The sequence below is a fragment of the Oncorhynchus clarkii genome, unplaced genomic scaffold, assembly GCF_045791955.1.
Source record: "Oncorhynchus clarkii lewisi isolate Uvic-CL-2024 unplaced genomic scaffold, UVic_Ocla_1.0 unplaced_contig_463_pilon_pilon, whole genome shotgun sequence".
In the NCBI taxonomy this organism is placed as follows: Eukaryota; Metazoa; Chordata; class Actinopteri; order Salmoniformes; family Salmonidae; genus Oncorhynchus; species Oncorhynchus clarkii.
In genome coordinates, this window is record NW_027258116.1 from 13,332 (window position 1) to 31,900 (window position 18,569).

An 18,569-nucleotide genomic window follows, 5' to 3' on the forward strand; every position below is an offset into this window, starting at 1 on the left:
GCCTGATATGTTGTACAGTGCACAATTACAAGATTATGTTCTATACTGCTATGGGTTTAAAGCCAACAGGTAGGCCTCTGGGCTTAAAGCCAACAGGTAGACCTCTGGGTTTAAAGCCAACAGGTAGGCCTCTGGGTTTACAGCCAACAGGTAGACCTCTGGGTTTAAAGCCAACAGGTAGGCCTCTGGGTTTAAAGCCAACAGGTAGGCCTCTGGGTTTAAAGCCAACAGGTAGGCCTCTGGGCCAACAGCCGATTGGGTGTAACCTTGTGATAAGGCTGCATCCTGTCTTCCAGACACTGAGGGTGCAGCTACATCCTGTCTTCCAGACACAGAGGGTGCAGCTACATCCTGTCTTCCAGACACCGAGGGTGCAGCTACATCCTGTCTTCCAGACACCAAGGGTGCAGCTACATCCTGTCTTCCAGACACCGAGGGTGCAGCTACATCCTGTCTTCCAGACACCGAGGGAGCAGCTACATCCTGTCTTCCAGACACCGAGGGAGCAGCTACATCCTGTCTTCCAGACACCGAGGGAGCAGCTACATCCTGTCTTCCAGACACCGAGGGTGCAGCTACATCCTGTCTTCCAGTTGATTGTCGGAGAACTGAAAGATTACTTTTGTATAGCAACAGCAATATGACCTGGAGACAGAAACTCCACCTATTCTGAGCGAATCTTGTTGTTCCTGCTCGAGTGCACAATATACCCTTTTATGCTTGTCACACTTCTGCTGACTGCTATGTAGACAAAGAGCTTTTTATTAAACCTGAGACCCAACTCTGTTCAGGGGCTCTTATCTCCTCACCACTGAGTGATTGTTAACCCCTCCAGAATTGTAATTCTTATAATAAACGTTGTTTTAAGAATCTGCAGCAGCCTCTTCCTTCTGATTGGAATTTCCACAACAGTTGCTGTGTAATTATGTAATTGATGAATTAAGTTATGTGTAATCTACACCTCAACTAGTCTGACGTAATCTATACCATTATTTAGGTTGTTTGAGATTATTATTTCTCTCGTTAAAACTTGATCTGAATGAATGGTGCCCTAAATGTCAGAATGACTAACCAGTGAGCCTATCATTATGGATTGGTGACTAAACTGAATGACTAACCAGTGAGTCTATCATTATGGATTGGTGACTAAACTGAATGACTAACCAGTGAGTCTATCCTTATGGATTGGTGTCACGAGAATATCTAATCCCAATGATGATAATAATCACTATAAGCTTTGACCAATTCCCCAGAGGTTGTAAGGCCCTGGCTAATAGAAGACTTAGACAAAGTCTCAGAATTCTGCAAAAGGTTCTGAGTTCTGAGATTTTTCAGAGTTCTGAAAATCATACATTGCACATAGTCTTTTATACCTCACATTTTGGTTATAACGTACACTTTATAAATGCCCCTCTTCTCTAACTCTCTCCCAATGTTCTGCCACATGCTCCATAATCTACCGCAAGCCTAACGGTTTCTCCCCTCCCTGGGTGGGGAGACTTCCTTCCTGTTAACAGTTTCACAAGTCGTCTGTTGACAGTTCCTCTTCTCCTTGAACGTCTCAACTATACTTCTGCTTATTGTCAAATTAGTAACATACTGTCTTAGTCTTCCTATGCACACACATTAGAGAATTATACTCTTATAATTCTAATACATTTCACTCTGTTGTACTGTTTCAGGCTGGAATACTTTAGTCATTACCTTAAACATAAATTCCTTTATCAATTGGTGACTAGCCAGCTTATCATTATGGATTGGTGACTAACCATCTTACCATTATGGACTGGTGACTAACCAGCTTATCATTACGGATTGGTGACTAACCAGCTTGTCATTACGGATTGGTGACTAACCAGCTTATCATTACGGATTGGTGACTAACCATCTTATCATTATGGATTGGTGACTAACCAGCTAATCATTATGGATTGGTGACTAACCAGCTTATCATTACGAACTGGTGACTAGCCAGCTTATCATTATGGATTGGTGACTAACCAGCTTATCATTACGGACTGGTGACTAGCCAGCTTATCATTATGGATTGGTGACTAACCAGCTAATCATTACGGACTGGTGACTCAGCTAAATGCACATATGGTGTTTCACCAAACATTGATTTTGCGTTAATGAGAGAAGTGTTGAACTCCAATGAATGGCTGATCAAAAAGGGTCCTGAACATAAGATAGCAGGTTTTACAAGTGTTATGAGTTTAGAAAATAAACCATTTAAACATGTGAAAAATGTGTCACAGTCAATAAAACACAAGAACTGTGGTATTCTGATATTAAACATTAGACAGGTTTTATTCACCAAACTATAAATGAAAAGACAACAGTCAGAAAGTTTAAAGGGAAAAAAAAGTTTAATAACAGTAACTTCCACTAGTCACCATTCAGTTAGCCTGGCTTCAGATCAGTTAGCCCCGGCTTCAGATCAGTTAGCCCGGCTTCAGATCAGTTAGCCCCGGCTTCAGATCAGTTAGCCCCGGCTTCAGATCAGTTAGCCCCGGCTTCAGATCAGTTAGCCCCGGCTTCAGATCAGTTAGCCCCGGCTTCAGATCAGTTAGCCCCGGCTTCAGATCAGTTAGCCCCGGCTTCAGATCAGTTAGCCCCGGCTTCAGATCAGTTAGCCCCGGCTTCAGATCAGTTAGCCCCGGCTTCAGATCAGTTAGCCCCGGCTTCAGATCAGTTAGCCCCGGCTTCAGATCAGTTCATATAAACATGATGATATAACCTACTATACATCAGGGAGGTGTCCCAAATTAACCTCTAATCCCTTTATAGTGAACTACATTCGACCAGAGTCCTATAAACTAGGGCCCATTGGACTAGGGTGCTAATGACTAGGACCCATTGGACTAGGGCTCTAATGACTAGGGCCCATACGACTCTGGTTAAACGTAGTGTACTATATAGTGAACAGGGTTAAATTTGGAACACTTCAGAGTTTCAGACACCTTATAGCCATAGATCAGGGTAATGGAATATAATGCAGCATCATCTTTGTACAAAAACACATTCACAGAGAACCTGCATCAGAGAGAGAGCATCACATTAACAGAAAACACAAAATACTTACAAATATCTGAGGTGAGCTCCACTTATTCCAGTGGTTCCATTATAGATAAACAAACTATATCCAGCTCAGCTTAAGTACTTAAAAGAATTTGACAAAGTATCCCCACAAGAAGGTTTTGTCCAGTTATAATAACCTTTAGCTAGATGCTAACGGAGCTAGCATAAACTAGCAAACTCAGGTTGTAACCATTAGCTAGATGCTAACGGAGCTAGCATGAGCTAGCAATCTCAGTTGTAGTCTTTAGCTAGATGCTAACGGAGCTAGCATGAGCTAGCAGTCTCAGTTGTAGTCTTTAGCTAGATGCTAACGGAGCTAGCATGAACTAGAAAAACTCAGGCTGTAACCATGAGCTAGATGCTAACGGAGCTAGCAGGGTCTCAGATGTTGGCTGACTCCTGCCCAGTCTTCTCCTCTGCCTCCCCTCCTCCTCCTCCCTCTTCCTCTTTATTCTTCCTGTGCTTCTTCTTCTTGTTCTTGTGTTTGTGTTCCTTCCTTCCTTCGACGGGAGGCTCAACGTCGGCAGAATGCTTCTTGTGCTTCTTGTGTTTTTTATGTTTCTTGTGTTTCTTCTTCTTCTTCTTGTCCGTCGCCGTGGAGCCGCTGTGGTTGCTAGGGGAGCCGCCGGGGCTCTGGGAGGCGGGGCTCTGGGTGTTGTGTGAGGGGCTATGGCTCAGGCCACTGCCTCGCTCCCCGTCTGACCCCTCCCCTTCGCTGTAGTCGGGGACGAAGGCTGCCTCGTCCGTCTCTCTACCCAGGTCAGAACACAGACGCTGTCGCCTTGGTTCTGGCCCCGCCCCTCGACTCTCCTCCCTCCCTACCCCTCCTCTTCCTTCCTCCTTCACTCCTCTGGATTCGGTCTTAGCTGGTTTTCTAAAGTTCACCTGACCCTTTTTAAGGCCTCTGCCTTCCTCCCTCCTTCTAGTCCCCTCCTCCCTCCCTCTCCTCCCCTCTGTGTTGGCTGTTTTAGAGACACTACCCTGCACCTCCCTGCCTTGGCCACTAGGCGGTGCTGGTGAGACTTCTCTCCTCAGAGCGTCTCTGGGCACGGAGGAGGAAACCGCCAACGCCCCATTCTCCCTGGACGCTGAGTGCTGCTCCTCTTCCTCCTCCTCCTCCTCCTCTCTCTCCCACTTGGACCGGGGTGGAGGCTGGATGAGGACTCCTCCGGTCTCACGGTCCCTCCTCTCCCTGCCTGGGCTGGGGAACTGGACGGGACTGGGTCTCCTCTGGGTCTGGAGGTCCCGGGGTTTTGACACAGCACCCTGGCTCTGGCTCGGCTCAGACCTGCTGCTGCTGGAACACACAGATCCAAGATCAGGGGTTAGAGAGAACATCAACTAGGAACCATTATACCCATGTTATATACACAGATCTAGGATCAGGGGTTAGAAACCATTATACCCATGTTATATACACAGATCTAGGATCAGGGGTTAGAGAGATCATCAACTAGGAACCATTATACCATGTTATATACACAGATCTAGGATCAGGGGTTAGAAACCATTATACCCATGTTATATACACAGATCTAGGATCAGGGGTTAGAGAGAACATCAACTAGGAAGCATTATACCCATGTTATATACACAGATCTAGGATCAGGGGTTAGAGAGAACATCAACTAGGAACCATTATACCCATGTTATATACACAGATCTAGGATCAGGGGTTAGAAACCATTATACCCATGTTATATACACAGATCTAGGATCAGGGGTTAGAAACCATTCTAACCAATGTTCCCTCATTTGTTTCGGGACTGAGACATTTCAGGTCAGCTGAGCTCAAACTTGAATGTTGTGAAAATACTGTGCAACTTCCGGCGGCCGTTTACTGTGAAGGCCCCACCCGTTTACTGGGAAGGCCCTTACCCGTTTACTGGGAAGGCTTTACTGGGAAGGCCCCACCCGTTTACTGGGAAGGCCCTTACCCGTTTACTGGGAAGGCTTTACTGGGAAGGCCCCACCCGTTTACTGTGAAGGCCCTTACCCGTTTACTGGGAAGGCTTTACTGGGAAGGCCCCACGCGTTTACTGTGAAGGCCCTTACCCGTTTACTGGGAAGGCCCTTACCCGTTTACTGGGAAGGCCCCACCCGTTTACTGTGAAGGCCCCACCCGTTTACTGTGGCCTGGGAAGGCCCCACCCGTTTACTGTGGCCTGGGAAGGCCCCACCCGTTTACTGGGGCCTGGGAAGGCCCCACCCGTTTACTGTGAAGGCCCCACCCGTTTACTGTGAAGGCCCCACCCGTTTACTGTGAAGGCCCCACCCGTTTACTGTGAAGGCCCCACCCGTTTACTGGGAAGGCCCCACCCGTTTACTGGGAAGGCCCCACCCGTTTACTGGGAAGGCCCCACCCGTTTACTGTGAAGGCCCCACCCGTTTACTGTGAAGGCCCCACCCGTTTACTGTGAAGGCCCCACCCGTTTACTGTGAAGGCCCCACCCGTTTACTGTGAAGGCCCTACCCGTTTACTGTGAAGGCCCTACCCGTTTACTGTGAAGGCTCTACCTGCTTTAAGTTCCAGTTTTGACAGTGGCCAAGTAGGCTACTGTGGTTATTTGTTCAGTGAATGGCACAGATCCATATATGGCAATGGCTATTTGCATATAGGCCTACTGCAGCTCTGATTGGTTGTTGCACCGGTCTGTGCAGAATATTCGATCACAATTCTCACAGTAGAGGGAAACGCTGATAGTGTTAACTAAAGGAGAAAGCTCTAGAACGCTGATAGTGTTAACTAAAGGAGAAAGCTCTAGAACGCTGATAGTGTTAACTAAAGGAGAAAGCTCTAGAACGCTGATAGTGTTAACTAAAGGAGAAAGCTCTAGAACGCTAATAGTGTTAACTAAAGGAGAAACTCTAGAACGCTGATAGTGTTAACTAAAGGAGAAAGCTCTAGAACGCTGATAGTGTTAACTAAAGGAGAAAGCTCTAGAACGCTGATAGTGTTAACTAAAGGAGAAAGCTCTAGAACGCTGATAGTGTTAACTAAAGGAGAAAGCTCTAGAACGCTGATAGTGTTAACTAAAGGAGAAAGCTCTAGAACGCTAATAGTGTTAACTAAAGGAGAAACTCTAGAACGCTGATAGTGTTAACTAAAGGAGAAAGCTCTAGAACGCTGATAGTGTTAACTAAAGGAGAAAGCTCTAGAACGCTGATAAGTGTTAACTAAAGGAGAAAGCTCTAGAACGCTGATAAGTGTTAACTAAAGGAGAAAGCTCTAGATAGTGTTAAACCACAATGATTGTTGATTAACAACACGGGCTAATAAAGAACCGTTGGAAGGTCAGAGGTCGAAAGGGCAACTCACCCAGTTGAAGTGACAGAGTGGTCTGATGAGTGGTGGGTCGTGGGCTCAGAACTCTTTCTGCTGATCTTTCTGGTCTTCCCAGAACCCTCCTTCACCACCACCACCGCTGCTGCTATTGCTCTGTCTTCAGCTACAGTCTCTCTCTGGGACCCTGCCGCTCGCTCCCCTGTAGAGGCAGGTCTGTCTACGGAGGACGAGGTCTTCTCTCCTTTCTGTTCCCTGGTGGCTGACTTCTCCCTGGATGATGACCTGTCCGTCTTGGCTGATGCTGGTCTCTCTCTCTCCTTGGAGCTCTCAGCTGGTCTCTCTCTCTCCTTGGAGCTCTCAGCTGGTCTCTCTCTCTCCTTGGAGCTCACAGCTGGTCTCTCTCTCTCCTTGGAGCTCTCAGCTGGTCTCTCTCTCTCAGCAGGCGGCGTGTACTCTCTCTCTGTTCTCTCCCCGGTGACATCAGGTTTCTTAGCGATGGCCGAGCGTTCCGCGATGGTCATGCGGTCTAGAGAGACTGACCTTCCTCCTCCTCCTCCTCTCTCCGGCAAACGTTCCCCTGACGACGGCCTCTCGGACCTAACAGACCTGACCTCTGACCTCTCGCCAGACAACCTCCGCTCCACCATCACCGCCACCCTCTCCGTCCCTCCATCCCGCTCTGCTCCTCCTCTCTCAGGACCAGCAGGTCTCTCTCCAGTAGAGGTGATAGTAGTGGTGATATTAGCAGCTGGAGCTGGTCTCTCCTCTGGGCGGGCCATACTGCTGTTCCTCCCCAGGTCTCTGTTCAGTTTGATTCTCCTCTGGGGGAAGGGTTTGACCTGCAGACCCATGAGAGGCCAGATAGACCCCCTGTCACTCTCTCTTCTGCCCGCCTCAGAGCTCCCTGGGATGGGCAGCAGCCCGTCGCCTCTCCCCTCTCTCCCCAGGTCCATGGAGGAACCAGGGATGGAGATGGAGATGGGATGGAAACGGTCTAGCCTCCCTGTCTGTGAGGAACCAGGGATGGGGAGCAGACCCTCTCCTCTACCCGACTCTCTGCATGCCAGGTTCAGGAGGAGGGAAGGCTTGGCAGGAAGTCCTCTCTGGAGGTACGGACCCTCGGCTCGGCGGAGCTTAGCTGGGGGCCCCCCCATCCCCCTGTCCATCCCCCTCCCCCTTTCCCTCTCTTCCACTCTCCTCCTCTTCTCCGCTGGGGAGGGAGGTGCAGGCTGGAGGGGGCGACCACAGTGTACCCCGACACTGTGAATGGGATCTCTCCTTCCCCCGCGGGCGTCGCCCAGGTGTTTAGGGAGGTCGTGGGGGTGAGGGGGGAGGGGGCGGGGCAGGGGGAGTTTAGCCAAACCTCCTCGAACAGTAGGGGTGCTCCGCCCCTTCTCTCTCTTGATTGGCTCGTCTGGTTTGACTGGTTTGGATGCTTTGGTTGGTTTAGCGGCTGAAGACTCTTTGTTCTTAGAGGCTGTGACCGTCGCCTCTCCTCCCGTCTTTCTCTTAACCTTCTCTCCTTTCACCTTTCCCTCCGTCTTTACTTTCACCTTACCCCCCTTCTCCTTCCTGCTCTTCTCTGATTGGCCGGACGAGGTGGGAGGGGTTTTACCGGACAGCAGCGCTGCCTTATTGGTCGAGACCTTGGTGGAGGTGGGTGGGGCTTTGCTAGGGGTCAGGGTGTGGAGATCATCCATTGGCTCGTCCCTGACGGGTGTGGCGTCTCCCCTGTCCAGCGATTGGTCGGCTGAATCCAGCTCCTCCCCGTTCTTCTTTTTCTTCAGTTTCTTCCCTTTCAGAGTTTTAGTTCCGCCCTCTGACGTTTTGGTTCCCCCCTGCGTGCGTTCCTTACTTCCGTCCCCCCTGACGGAGGCAGAGGGCAGAGCGGACAAGGCGTGGTGAGTTCTGTGGGGTCCGGGAGGTCCCCCTCTCTCACCTCTCCTCACCCGCCCCTGGGGGGAGTAGTCTCTGGGAGGAGGGGTGAGGCGGTCCCTCTCTCTGCTGCCCCGGCCACCGCGGTGGTGCACCGAGGCATGCTGGGTACTGTAGTCTTTGTAGTACTTGTTGTACCAGTCCCTGTACTCTTTCTCCCACTGTCTGTAGCTGTCTCTCTCCCAGCGCTCCCTGCCCCCGGGAGACAGGTCAGGTCCGCCTTTAGGCTCGTAAGGAGCCGGCTCTCGAGGGGGGGGCTTATGGTGACCTCTAACCCCTCCAGGACTCCTGCTCCTCCTGTAGCCCCCTGGGGAGCGAGACCTGGGCCGATACCCCCCTCCTCCTCCTCCTTCAGCTCCGTCTCCTCCTTCCCAGCCCCCACCACCACCACCACCACCTCGGTAAGGCGGAGGGGAGCGAGGAGAACCGGAGCGACGGTAGCCGTAGGAACGGGAGCGTGAGCGGGACCGTGGCGAGCGGCCGTAGGAGCGGCTGCGTCCTCCCCGGCCTCCGTTGCGTCTGGAGAAGGGGGAGCGTCCGTAAGACCTGGAACGGGAGCGGGAGCGGCTGGGGGTGTACGAGTAAGACCTGGAGCGGGAGCGAGGAGATCGGGAGTAGGGGGAACGGCTGAACGGAGAACGACTGTAGGAACGAGACCTGGGGAAGAGAGAAAAACACTTGATATGTCTGATTACCATCTCTACACAATTCATATCATCTCTGTCCTAGATATGAAAAACACTTGATATGTCTGATTACCATCTCTACACAATTCATATCATCTCTGTCCTAGATATGAAAAACACTTGATATGTCTGATTACCATCTCTACACAATTCATATCATCTCTGTCCTAGATATATCTCCGTCAGAGAAGATATCTCCATGAACAGTTCAAGAGGTTTAATCCAGAACTATGATGAGATGTCATCGTGTGGTGTTGTTACCTGGAGTAGGAGCGTCTCCGTCTCTTGGGAGCAGGTCTGTATTCCATCAGCTCTTTGGCAAAGTCTTTAGTGAACTCATCCAGCTTGGACGTTACCCTGGTAACACAGAGAGACAGGACTGGTCACATCCCATAATACATGTCTGAGGGAAACCTTTGAACAGGTCAAACTCTCTCAGCCACGGAACAGCCACTACTAGCCCGGGGTAACATGGCCCCCCCCACTACTAGCCCGGGGTAACATTCCCCCCCCCCCACTACTAGCCCGGGGTAACATTCCCCCCCCCCACTACTAGCCCGGGGTAACATTCCCCCCCCCCACTACTAGCCCGGGGTAACATTCCCCCCCACGACTAGCCCGGGGTAACATTCCCCCCCCCACTGCTAGCCCGGGGTAACATTACCCCCCCACTACTAGCCCGGGGTAACATTCCCCCCCCACTACTAGCCCGGGGTAACACAGCCCCCCCCTCCCACTACTAGCCTGGGGTAACCCCCCCCCCCCCCCACTACTAGCCCGGGGTAACATTCCACCCCCCCACTACTAGCCCAGGGTAACATTCCTCCCCCCCACTACTAGCCCGGGGTAACATTCTCTCCCCCCCCCCCCCCCCCACTACTAGCCCGGGGTAACATTCCCCCCCCCCCCACTACTAGCCCGGGGTAACATTCCCCCCCCCACTACTAGCCCGGGGTAACATTCCCCCCCCCACTACTAGCCCGGGGTAACATTCCCCCCCACGACTAGCCCGGGGTAACATTCCCCCCCCCCACTGCTAGCCCGGGGTAACATTACCCCCCCACTACTAGCCCGGGGTAACATTCCCCCCCCACTACTAGCCCGGGGTAACACAGCCCCCCCCTCCCACTACTAGCCTGGGGTAACATTCCCCCCCCCCCCCCCCCCCAATACTAGCCCGGGGTAACATTCCCCCCCCCCCACTACTAGCCCAGGGTAACATTCCTCCCCCCCACTACTAGCCCGGGGTAACATTCCCCCCCCCCCCCCCACTACTAGCCCGGGGTAACATTCCCCCCCCCCCCCACTACTAGCCCGGGGTAACATTCCTCCCCCCCACTACTAGCCCGGGGTAACATTCTCTCCCCCCCCCCCACTACTAGCCCGGGGTAACATTCCCCCCCACTACTAGCCCGGGGTAACACAGCCCCTCCCTCCCACTACTAGCCTGGGGTAACATTCCCCCCCTCCCCCCCACTACTAGCCCGGGGTAACATTCCCTCCTCCCCCCCCCCCCCCCCCCCACTACTAGCCCGGGGTAACATTCCCCCCCACTACTAGCCCGGGGTAACATTCCCCCCCACTACTAGCCCGGGGTAACATTCCCCCCCACTACTAGCCCGGGGTAACATTCCCCCCCACTACTAGCCCGGGGTAACATCCTCCCCCACTACTAGCCCGGGGTAACATCCCCCCCACTACTAGCCCGGGGTAACATTCCCCCCCCACTACTAGCCCGGGGTAACACAGCCCCCCCCTCCCACTACTAGCCTGGGGTAACATTCCCCCCCCCCCCCCCAATACTAGCCCGGGGTAACATTCCCCCCCCCCCCCACTACTAGCCCAGGGTAACATTCCTCCCCCCCACTACTAGCCCGGGGTAACATTCTCTCCCCCCCCCCCCCCCCCCCACTACTAGCCCGGGGTAACATTCCCCCCCCCCCCACTACTAGCCCGGGGTAACATTCCTCCCCCCCACTACTAGCCCGGGGTAACATTCTCTCCCCCCCCCCCCACTACTAGCCCGGGGTAACATTCCCCCCCACTACTAGCCCGGGGTAACATTTCCCCCCCCCCCCCCCCCACTACTAGCCCGGGGTAACACAGCCCCTCCCTCCCACTACTAGCCTGGGGTAACATTCCCCCCCTCCCCCCCACTACTAGCCCGGGGTAACATTCTCTCCTCCCCCCCCCCCCCCCCCCACTACTAGCCCGGGGTAACATTCCCCCCCACTACTAGCCCGGGGTAACATTCCCCCCCACTACTAGCCCGGGGTAACATTCCCCCCCACTACTAGCCCGGGGTAACATTCCCCCCCACTACTAGCCCGGGGTAACATTCCCCCCCACTACTAGCCCGGGGTAACATCCTCCCCCACTACTAGCCCGGGGTAACATCCCCCCCACTACTAGCCCGGGGTAACATTCCCCCCCACTACTAGCCCGGGGTAACATTCCCCCCCACTACTAGCCCGGGGTAACATTCCCCCCCACTACTAGCCCGGGGTAACATTCCCCCCCACTACTAGCGCGGGGTAACATTCCCCCCACTACTAGCCCGGGGTAACATTCCCCCTCACTACTAGCCCGGGGTAACATTCCCCCCCCCCCACTACTAGCCCGGGGTAACATTACCCCCCCCCCCACTACTAGCCCGGGGTAACATTCCCCCCCCCCCACTACTAGCCCGGGGTAACATTCCCCCCCCCCCACTACTAGCCCGGGGTAACATTACTAGCCCCCCCCCCCCACTACTAGCCCGGGGTAACATTCCCCCCCCACTACTAGCCCGGGGTAACATTCCCCCCCCCACTACTAGCCCGGGGTAACATTCCCCCCCCCCACTACTAGCCCGGGGTAACATTCCCCCCCACTACTAGCCCGGGGTAACATTCCCCCCCACTACTAGCCCGGGGTAACATTCCCCCCCACTACTAGCCCGGGGTAACATTCCCCCCCCCACTACTAGCCCGGGGTAACATTCCCCCCCACTATTAGCCCGGGGTAACATTCCCCCCCACTACTAGCCCGGGGTAACATTCCCCCCCACTACTAGCCCGGGGTAACATTCCCCCCCACTACTAGCCCGGGGTAACATTCCCCCCCACTACTAGCCCGGGGTAACATTCCCCCCCACTACTAGCCCGGGGTAACATTCCCCCCCACTACTAGCCCGGGGTAACATTCCCCCCCCCCCCACTACTAGCCCGGGGTAACATTCCCCCCCACTACTAGCCCGGGGTAACATTCCCCCCCACTACTAGCCCGGGGTAACATTCCCCCCCACTACTAGCCCGGGGTAACATTCCCCCCCACTACTAGCCCGGGGTAACATTCCCCCCCACTACTAGCCCGGGGTAACATTACAATGAATTCAACTGTTTACTAATCCCAGTAATGTGAAGATACCAGCCTCAGGCATAGCAGCCTCAGCAGCATCATTACAATGAATGAAATCAGGTGCAACTCACTGTTCCTGTTGGAGTCTCCTCTGTCTGTAGAAGTCCTCCTTGGAGAGGGGGGGTCCGGAGGGTAGGAGGGGCGGGGGACCCAGCGAGTGGGGCTGGGTGTTGGGAGGGGGAACCCAGGGGGCATTAACCCCCGGAGGCATCTGGCCGTGTGTGTAGAGGGGCTGAGGGGGGTAGTTAACAGGGGGAGGGGGTCCGGTGGAGTAGGGAGGGGGGTAGGACTGGGGCGGGATGGAGTGGGGGTTGGGGGGAGGGTGGTAGAGGTTAGGGCCCGGGTAGAGGTGAGGGGCTGGGCCCGGGGCGGAAGGAAGGGGGTGGCGTGGGGGTGGGGCGTGGTCAGAAAGAGGTCTGTAGGGTCTGGAGGGGGGTGAGAGAGGGGGAGGGTTACAATTTAGACTTGAGTCATTTAGTAGCTCTTATGCAAAGTTGACAAAACAGCATTACCCCCCCCCCCCCCCTGTTATGACCTCTATATTCTATAGTCCTGTATTCTACAGTAACCCTGTTATGACCTCTATATTCTATAGTCCTGTATTCTACAGTAACCCTGTTATGACCTCTATATTCTATAGTACTGTATTCTACAGTAACCCTGTTATGACCTCTATATTCTATAGTCCTGTATTCTACAGTAACCCTGTTATGACCACTATATTCTATAGTCCTGTATTCTACAGTAACCCTGTTATGACCTCTATATTCTATAGTCCTGTATTCTACAGTAACCCTGTTATGACCACTATATTCTATAGTCCTGTATTCTACAGTAACCCTGTTATGACCACTATATTCTATAGTCCTGTATTCTACAGTAACCCTGTTATGACCTCTATATTCTATAGTACTGTATTCTACAGTAACCCTGTTATGACCTCTATATTCTATAGTACTGTATTCTACAGTAACCCTGTTATGACCTCTATATTCTATGGTCCTGTATTCTACAGTAACCCTGTTATGACCTCTATATTCTATAGTCCTGTATTCTACAGTAGCCCTGTTATGATCTCTATATTCTATAGTCCTGTTACGACCTCTATATTCTATAGTCCTGTATTCTACAGTAACCCTGTTATGACCACTATATTCTATAGTCCTGTATTCTACAGTAACCCTGTTATGACCTCTATATTCTATAGTCCTGTATTCTACAGTAACCCTGTTATGACCTCTATATTCTATAGTCCTGTATTCTACAGTAACCCTGTTATGACCTCTATATTCTATAGTCCTGTATTCTACAGTAGCCCTGTTATGACCACTATATTCTATAGTCCTGTATTCTACAGTAACCCTGTTATGACCTCTATATTCTATAGTCCTGTTATGACCTCTATATTCTATAGTACTGTATTCTACAGTAACCCTGTTATGACCTCTATATTCTATAGTCCTGTATTCTACAGTAACCCTGTTATGACCTCTATATTCTATAGTCCTGTATTCTACAGTAACCCTGTTATGACCTCTATATTCTATAGTCCTGTTATGACCTCTATATTCTATAGTCCTGTTATGACCTCTATATTCTATAGTCCTGTTATGACCTCTATATTCTATAGTCCTGTTATGACCTCTATATTCTATAGTCCTGTATTCTACAGTAACCCTGTTATGACCTCTATATTCTATAGTCCTGTATTCTACAGTTACCCTGTTATGACCTCTATATTCTATAGTCCTGTATTCTACAGTAACCCTGTTATGACCTCTATATTCTACAGTAACCCTGTTATGACCTCTATATTCTATAGTCCTGTATTCTACAGTTACCCTGTTATGACCTCTATATTCTATAGTCCTGTATTCTACAGTAACCCTGTTATGACCTCTATATTCTATAGTCCTGTTATGACCACTATATTCTATAGTCCTGTATTCTACAGTAACCCTGTTATGACCTCTATATTCTATAGTCCTGTATTCTACAGTAACCCTGTTATGACCTCTATATTCTATAGTCCTGTATTCTACAGTAGCCCTGTTATGACCTCTATATTCTATAGTCCTGTTATGACCTCTATATTCTACAGTAACCCTGTTATGACCTCTATATTCTACAGTCCTGTATTCTACAGTAACCCTGTTATGACCTCTATATTCTACAGTCCTGTATTCTACAGTAACCCTGTTATGACCACTATATTCTATAGTCCTGTATTCTACAGTAACCCTGTTATGACCTCTATATTCTATAGTACTGTATTCTACAGTAACCCTGTTATGACCTCTATATTCTATAGTCCTGTATTCTACAGTAACCCTGTTATGACCTCTATATTCTATAGTCCTGTTATGACCTCTATATTCTATAGTCCTGTATTCTACAGTAACCCTGTTATGACCTCTATATTCTATAGTCCTGTATTCTACAGTAACCCTGTTATGACCTCTATATTCTATAGTCCTGTATTCTACAGTAACCCTGTTATGACCTCTATATTCTATAGTCCTGTATTCTACAGTAACCCTGTTATGACCTCTATATTCTATAGTCCTGTATTCTACAGTAACCCTGTTATGACCTCTATATTCTATAGTCCTGTATTCTACAGTAACCCTGTTATGACCTCTATATTCTATAGTCCTGTATTCTACAGTAACCCTGTTATGACCTCTATATTCTATAGTCCTGTATTCTACAGTAACCCTGTTATGACCTCTATATTCTATAGTCCTGTATTCTACAGTAACCCTGTTATGACTATATTCTATAGTCCTGTTATGACCTCTATATTCTATAGTCCTGTATTCTACAGTAACCCTGTTATGACCACTATATTCTATAGTCCTGTATTCTACAGTTACCCTGTTATGACCTCTATATTCTATAGTACTGTATTCTACAGTAACCCTGTTATGACCTCTATATTCTATAGTCCTGTATTCTACAGTAACCCTGTTATGACCTCTATATTCTATAGTACTGTATTCTACAGTAACCCTGTTATGACCACTATATTCTATAGTCCTGTATTCTACAGTAACCCTGTTATGACCTCTATATTCTATAGTCCTGTTATGACCTCTATATTCTATAGTCCTGTTATGACCTCTATATTCTATAGTCCTGTTATGACCTCTATATTCTATAGTCCTGTATTCTACAGTAACCCTGTTATGACCTCTATATTCTATAGTCCTGTATTCTACAGTAACCCTGTTATGACCTCTATATTCTATAGTCCTGTTATGACCTCTATATTCTATAGTCCTGTATTCTACAGTAACCCTGTTATGACCTCTATATTCTATAGTCCTGTATTCTACAGTAACCCTGTTATGACCACTATATTCTATAGTCCTGTATTCTACAGTAACCCTGTTATGACCTCTATATTCTATAGTCCTGTTATGACCTCTATATTCTATAGTCCTGTATTCTACAGCAACCCTGTTATGACCTCTATATTCTATAGTCCTGTTACGACCTCTATATTCTATAGTCCTGTATTCTACAGTAACCCTGTTATGACCTCTATATTCTATAGTCCTGTTATGACCTCTATATTCTATAGTCCTGTTATGACCTCTATATTCTATAGTCCTGTTATGACCTCTATATTCTATAGTCCTGTATTCTACAGTAACCCTGTTATGACCTCTATATTCTATAGTCCTGTATTCTACAGTAACCCTGTTATGACCTCTATATTCTATAGTCCTGTTATGACCTCTATATTCTATAGTCCTGTATTCTACAGTAACCCTGTTATGACCTCTATATTCTATAGTCCTGTATTCTACAGTAACCCTGTTATGACCACTATATTCTATAGTCCTGTATTCTACAGTAACCCTGTTATGACCTCTATATTCTATAGTCCTGTTATGACCTCTATATTCTATAGTCCTGTATTCTACAGCAACCCTGTTATGACCTCTATATTCTATAGTCCTGTTACGACCTCTATATTCTATAGTCCTGTATTCTACAGTAACCCTGTTATGACCTCTATATTCTATAGTCCTGTTATGACCTCTATATTCTATAGTCCTGTTATGACCTCTATATTCTATAGTCCTGTTATGACCTCTATATTCTATAGTCCTGTTATGACCTCTATATTCTATGGTCCTGTATTCTACAGTAACCCTGTTATGACCTCTATATTCTATAGTCCTGTATTCTACAGTTACCCTGTTATGACCTCTATATTCTTTAGTCCTGTATTCTACAGTAACCCTGTTATGACCTCTATATTCTACAGTAACCCTGTTATGACCTCTATATTCTATAGTCCTGTATTCTACAGTAACCCTGTTATGACCTCTATATTCTATAGTCCTGTTATGACCACTATATTCTATAGTCCTGTATTCTACAGTAACCCTGTTATGACCTCTATATTCTATAGTCCTGTATTCTACAGTAGCCCTGTTATGACCTCTATATTCTATAGTCCTGTTATGACCTCTATATTCTACAGTAACCCTGTTATGACCTCTATATTCTACAGTCCTGTATTCTACAGTAACCCTGTTATGACCTCTATATTCTACATTCCTGTATTCTACAGTAACCTTGTTATGACCACTATATTCTATAGTCCTGTATTCTACAGTAACCCTGTTATGACCTCTATATTCTATAGTCCTGTATTCTACAGTAACCCTGTTATGACCTCTATATTCTATAGTCCTGTATTCTACAGTAACCCTGTTATGACCTCTATATTCTATAGTCCTGTTATGACCTCTATATTCTATAGTCCTGTATTCTACAGTAACCCTGTTATGACCTCTATATTCTATAGTCCTGTATTCTACAGTAACCCTGTTATGACCTCTATATTCTACAGTCCTGTATTCTACAGTAACCCTGTTATGACCTCTATATTCTATAGTCCTGTATTCTACAGTAACCCTGTTATGACCTCTATATTCTATAGTCCTGTATTCTACAGTAACCCTGTTATGACCTCTATATTCTATAGTCCTGTATTCTACAGTAACCCTGTTATGACCTCTATATTCTATACAGTAACCCTGTTATGACCTCTATATTCTATAGTCCTGTATTCTACAGTAACCCTGTTATGACCTCTATATTCTATAGTCCTGTATTCTACAGTAACCCTGTTATGACCTCTATATTCTATAGTCCTGTATTCTACAGTAACCCTGTTATGACCACTATATTCTATAGTCCTGTATTCTACAGGAACCCTGTTATGACCTCTATATTCTATAGTCCTGTTATGACCTCTATATTCTATAGTCCTGTTATGACCTCTATATTCTATAGTCCTGTTATGACCTCTATATTCTATAGTCCTGTATTCTACAGTAACCCTGTTATGACCTCTATATTCTATAGTACTGTATTCTACAGTAACCCTGTTATGACCTCTATATTCTATAGTCCTGTATTCTACAGTAACCCTGTTATGACCTCTATATTCTATAGTCCTGTTATGACCTCTATATTCTATAGTCCTGTATTCTACAGTAACCCTGTTAGTCCTGACCTCTGACCTCTATATTCTATAGTCCTGTATTCTACAGTAACCCTGTTATGACCTCTATATTCTATAGTCCTGTATTCTACAGTAACCCTGTTATGACCTCTATATTCTATAGTCCTGTATTCTACAGTAACCCTGTTATGACCTCTATATTCTATAGTCCTGTATTCTACAGTAACCCTGTTATGACCTCTATATTCTATAGTCCTGTATTCTACAGTAACCCTGTTATGACCTCTATATTCTATAGTCCTGTATTCTACAGTAACCCTGTTATGACCACTATATTCTATAGTCCTGTATTCTACAGTAACCCTGTTATGACCTCTATATTCTATAGTACTGTATTCTACAGTAACCCTGTTATGACCACTATATTCTATAGTCCTGTATTCTACAGTAACCCTGTTATGACCTCTATATTCTATAGTCCTGTTATGACCTCTATATTCTATAGTCCTGTATTCTACAGTAACCCTGTTATGACCTCTATATTCTATAGTCCTGTATTCTACAGTAACCCTGTTATGACCTCTATATTCTATAGTCCTGTTATGACCTCTATATTCTATAGTCCTGTATTCTACAGTAACCCTGTTATGACCTCTATATTCTATAGTCCTGTATTCTACAGTAACCCTGTTAT

The 18,569-nt window shown here is 48.2% G+C and overlaps 1 protein-coding gene across 1 annotated transcript in view; it reads right to left on the minus strand.

Moving 5' to 3' along the window:
• Window positions 1-2,559: 2,559 nt before the first annotated feature.
• Window positions 2,560-18,569, minus strand: part of LOC139395722 (E3 ubiquitin-protein ligase RBBP6-like) — a 44,259-nt gene continuing 28,249 nt past the window's right edge. The window contains exons 11-14 of the mRNA XM_071143063.1: window positions 12,459-12,812; window positions 9,250-9,345; window positions 6,401-8,959; window positions 2,560-4,378 (exon numbers count right to left, since the gene is read on the minus strand). Of these exons, the coding sequence (XP_070999164.1) occupies window positions 3,463-4,378; window positions 6,401-8,959; window positions 9,250-9,345; window positions 12,459-12,812 (3,925 nt within the window). The 3' untranslated portion in view covers window positions 2,560-3,462. The remainder of the gene's footprint in view (window positions 4,379-6,400; window positions 8,960-9,249; window positions 9,346-12,458; window positions 12,813-18,569) is intronic.